General features: G+C 53.2%; 1 protein-coding gene across 1 annotated transcript; it reads right to left on the minus strand.

Annotated features, from left to right (window-relative positions):
- Positions 1–1,513: 1,513 nt before the first annotated feature.
- On the minus strand, positions 1,514–3,559 carry SOX14 (SRY (sex determining region Y)-box 14). Its single transcript, XM_011958155.1, has one exon. The coding sequence runs from the start codon at positions 3,061–3,063 to the stop codon at positions 2,341–2,343; it is 723 nt and encodes a 240-aa protein (XP_011813545.1). The 5' UTR covers positions 3,064–3,559; the 3' UTR covers positions 1,514–2,340.
- Between the last annotated feature and the right edge of the window lie 602 nt (positions 3,560–4,161).

A 4,161-nucleotide genomic window follows, 5' to 3' on the forward strand; every position in this document is an offset into this window, starting at 1 on the left:
GTAAGAGGGTTTTGTAATGCTAAGTAAGCGTGGCGCAGCCAGCCCGGCCTCCCCCTACACCTCCCTCAGCCCGCCTTTGTTTACCTTCGCCTGATCGCTCATTTATTTATCTATCTATTATTTATAGGCGTCCTCTCCTATTCAGCGCCCGTGTATGTTAATTGTGTTATACCATTTAATTCTAACATCGGTCTCAAAAGAGCTCTTAATGAGAAAAGCATATACAACATGGATCACTTTGCTATTCAGCTTAGCCAGATGGACAACTGCTAACTTTTTTTTTTTTTTTAAATAATGAAAATCCCCCTTTGACAAAGGGGCTCGGATGAATAGGCTCCAAATAACACCTCAAACACTTCTAATTGTTTTGAGGACAATATGCTAATCCGCGGATTTCGGCTTTGGTGTCTGTTGACAACGTTTCCGGTGCACTTCGAGCCACCGACTCCTTTGGAAACAGCAGAGGCAAGCGCACAAATCTCTCAACAGCAGCAGAAAGCCGACAAACCTCTAGGCTATCCCACCTCCCACCCCATAGCATATCAAAGCCAGTGGGAAAAGCGCGCAAATTAAGGAAAACCACGCGTGAGCGTGGCTTTGGGGGTGAGACTCCAAGACCGAGGGTGGAAAGCACCCTTCGATTTTGAGAACAAATTCCAAAGAGTTTTGCTGGATGACATCGGAGGGTCCTTTCTCCTCAGAAAAGACAATTATCTTCAAGAAAACTTTCACCCGGAGGGGAAAGAAAAGGGCTGTTTTCCTTGTTTAACATCATGGGCTGCACTGTTATTTGATTTTTTACGATTTTTAAAAACTCCTTGCCCGAGCCATGACAATGTCGTCTTCCTTTTCCCTTTGCTCCTGCAGGGTCTCAGTAAAAAGTGTTCGGCAGTCTGGGGCGGGGACCTATGGCACATTTTTCTGCATTCCTTAGAGTTCTATTTTTTAACTTAGGAACCAGTATCAAGCCCCAAATCCCCAGAAGAGTGAGCAGCAGAGTTTCCAAACACCTAAAAAGGCAAAATACCTGATTCCCCCAGTCTTCTCCCATGCTTTGAACTTAAACATCCACTGCAAGACGCGGTGTTCAGCGCGCAACTGGTTCCCAGGAGACTCGGTGCTTCTCCCCACTCCTTCAGCGTTTGGTTTTTTAAAAAGTAAACTCACCCAGATCTCAGCGGTCTGGGTCGGCCTTTGACTTAGTTCATTCACTTCTTGAAGTGGCCTGACCCTTTTGGGAAGAATGGGGGGAGAGAGTGAAGTCCCAGGGAACGACACCTTTATCTAGACTCTAAAGGCAAAAAGCAATCTCCAGGGCGCATTCCGGACAGATCTGAAACTCTAGGCCCTTCTATACCCAACCCGCAGACCACCAAGATGGGCCAACGGGGGGGGCAGCCACCAGCCATCACTGCTTAGATTCCCTCTATGCACTTTCAGCATCCCCGCACCCGATTTTCCAGCCCCTCCAACCTGGCTCCTGACTTCAGATTTTAGGCACATCAAAGGTTACTTTTTTTACAATGACAGATTGTCTTTATTCAAAACGTCTTTGTTCAGGAAATGAACAGAGTAACGAGGTAAAATCCTTCTAGGTACATTTCCAAGACATCGTCAAAACATTTATGACCATTTAGGATGTTTTTGTTCTTTTAATTTTTTGTTCACCTTCTACTTCCTGACTTCATAACCTGACATTCTGTCTAAAAGTAAACTTAGGTCTCTAGAAGCACTGCTTTACACAAAGTAAATAACCATTAGGTCCTTTTTGTTTTCCCTTTAAAGAAGCAAACACTATCATAGCATAGTTTTAAATAGAAATGTTTCCCTTTCTGTAGTTTAAAACTTTGAAGCCTTTCCCCCTCATACACGAAGAGCAAATGGCTCCTAGTTGTGTCTGATGGCAAAACATAGAGACACAGCTAACTCTTTTCTTCAGGGGACAAAAGGAAAAAATATGTGCATATTCTAGATATAATATCAGAATCTGGGAGTTCAGAGTCCAAAGCCTATCCGAGGAGAGTGAAGGGGACATAAATAAAGCAAAACTGCCTTCTTTTTTGTCCAAAGGGGGTACAGTCGGAGATTTGTTTTGGGAGAGTCGGGATAGGGGCAGCTGTGTAGCTGTCATAACGTTTGCAAGTTTCCGGCACCTGTCTGCGCCTTGGGTCCGGGAGGACGCCCCTCCCTTCCCCCTGGAAGAGAGAGGAAAAGTCTGGGTGGTGTAAGGGACAGCGGCAGGGCTGACCCTGGAGGCGTCTGCAGGACGGGGCTAGGCTCAGAGGACAGGGTGCAGACCCGGCTTTCAGACCACCCGTCAGGTCCGGGCCGGGCTGGGGGTTACATGGCCGTAGCATGGGCTGACGAATAAGGGTCTATGCCAGTCTTGGTCATGCCTGGGAAGAGGATGTAGGCGACGGGGGGCTGCAGGGTGGAGGCAGACCAGGCGGTACAGTTACAGGGCACCACGTAGCCAGGGTTGGTGGGGGACGGGTGCGTGTGCGTGTGCTGGCTGGGGCAGCTGAGGCTGCCGAAGGCGCCGTTCTGGTAGCCCAGGGTGGACGCGTAGGGCAGAGCGCTGGTGGCCAATGTGTGGGGCACTTCGCCCATCTTCTGGATGGCGCTCGAGCTAAACTGCGCGGGGTCCAGCAGGGAGTAGGGCGCTGAGGCCGGCGGCAAGAAGGCCCGGGCTTTCTCGGGCGCGCTCAGGAGGCCGTCGGAGGCCCCCACGGGCAGGCCGGCCGCCTTGAGCGGGTCCGTGTCGCCCAGGTAGGGCAGGGGGAAGACATACCTGTCCTTCTTGAGCAGGTTCTTGGGCTTGCGCCGCGGTCGGTACTTGTAGTCAGGGTGCTCCTTCATGTGCTGGGCGCGTAGCCGTTTGGCCTCATCGATGTATGGCCGCTTCTCTGCTTCGGACAGAAGCTTCCATTCGGCGCCTAGGCGTTTGCTGATCTCCGAGTTGTGCATCTTGGGGTTTTCCTGGGCCATCTTGCGCCGCTGGCCCCGGGACCATACCATGAAGGCGTTCATGGGCCGCTTGATGTGGTCTGAAGGTTTGGACATGGTCCCGGCGGCTAGGTGGGTGGGGGTAGGGAGTGCAAAGGGTTCTGCAGACGAGCCTGGGCTCGGTTGGCCGTCTGTCTGTCCGTCCTGAGCCGGGGTTCTGCGCTCCCCTCGCCTTGGCACCGCTGGGGGGAAGCCAGAGAGAAGCGCTGACCCCACAAAGTTCAGCTGATCATGCCAGTCCCAGCACCCAGGCAGCCCCGGGGGAGCGAGTGGGGTCAGAAAGGGTGGGGGAGGAGAGGGCGATCGACCGGGGGGCTTCAGGCACCAGGGTCTGGGGCCCAAGTATCGGAGTCTCGGGGATTAAGCGGCCAGGTAATTTTTTGGCCAGGGTAAGAAGCTCCTCCTTCTTCCCTTCTCCACCTTTGCCTTCTCTAGTTCCCTTCTCTCCTCTTGCGTCTCCAGTCGTGGCTCCCCCCTCCCTTGGCTTTCCCAGAGCTGCCGCGCCTAGCGCTGCACCTGGCTGAGAATGCGGGGAGGCTGGTGAACGAGAGCCAAAAGCGGCGAAGTTCAAAGGCGAGGTGGGCCGGGACTGCACGCACTCTGACATAAGCGCGGGGCGGCGACTCCCCAACCTGGGCGCCAATCAGCAGCAGAGAAGCCGAGGGGGCGCACCTGCCAACACGCCGGTGCAAGAAAGAGGGAGCGCGACTGGTGGGGGCGGGGAGAGGTGTGAGGGACCGAGGCAGAGAGAGCGCTAGAGCAGAGCGGCTAGCTCAGGACTGGGGACTTGGGTTCCACATTGTCTCCGGCACTGTCCACAAATAAAACGGGTTCCACATTGTCTCCGGCACTGTCAACAAATAAAACTCTTCCGCGCCTCCTGTTTCCTTTCCCGGTGGTGAAAGAGAATTAGGGCTTGGAATACAAAGGCCCGGGGAAGGGACAGCAAAGGGAGCGAGGCGAGAGCTTGTGTTGACAAATAGGACAGCCTTGCCACGAAATGCAAGGACAGCACTTTCCCCTCTTGTCAAAGATCCTTGGAAGAGAAAAAGAACATAGCACGCTCAGGGTAAAAGCGAAAAAAACTTTTTGCACCTCACCCTCGGCGGTCCTTTGGCAGTGTTCTCCCGGGAAGCCCCGGCAACTCGGCATCCA

Source organism: Colobus angolensis, unplaced genomic scaffold (genome assembly GCF_000951035.1).
Source record: "Colobus angolensis palliatus isolate OR3802 unplaced genomic scaffold, Cang.pa_1.0 Scaffold46, whole genome shotgun sequence".
NCBI lineage: Eukaryota > Metazoa > Chordata > Mammalia > Primates > Cercopithecidae > Colobus > Colobus angolensis.

What these genes read in the sequence shown, in the direction of transcription:
- SOX14 (XM_011958155.1), bottom strand. Translation starts at nt 3,063, where the DNA reads ATGTCCAAACCTTCAGACCACATCAAGCGGCCCATGAACGCCTTCATG.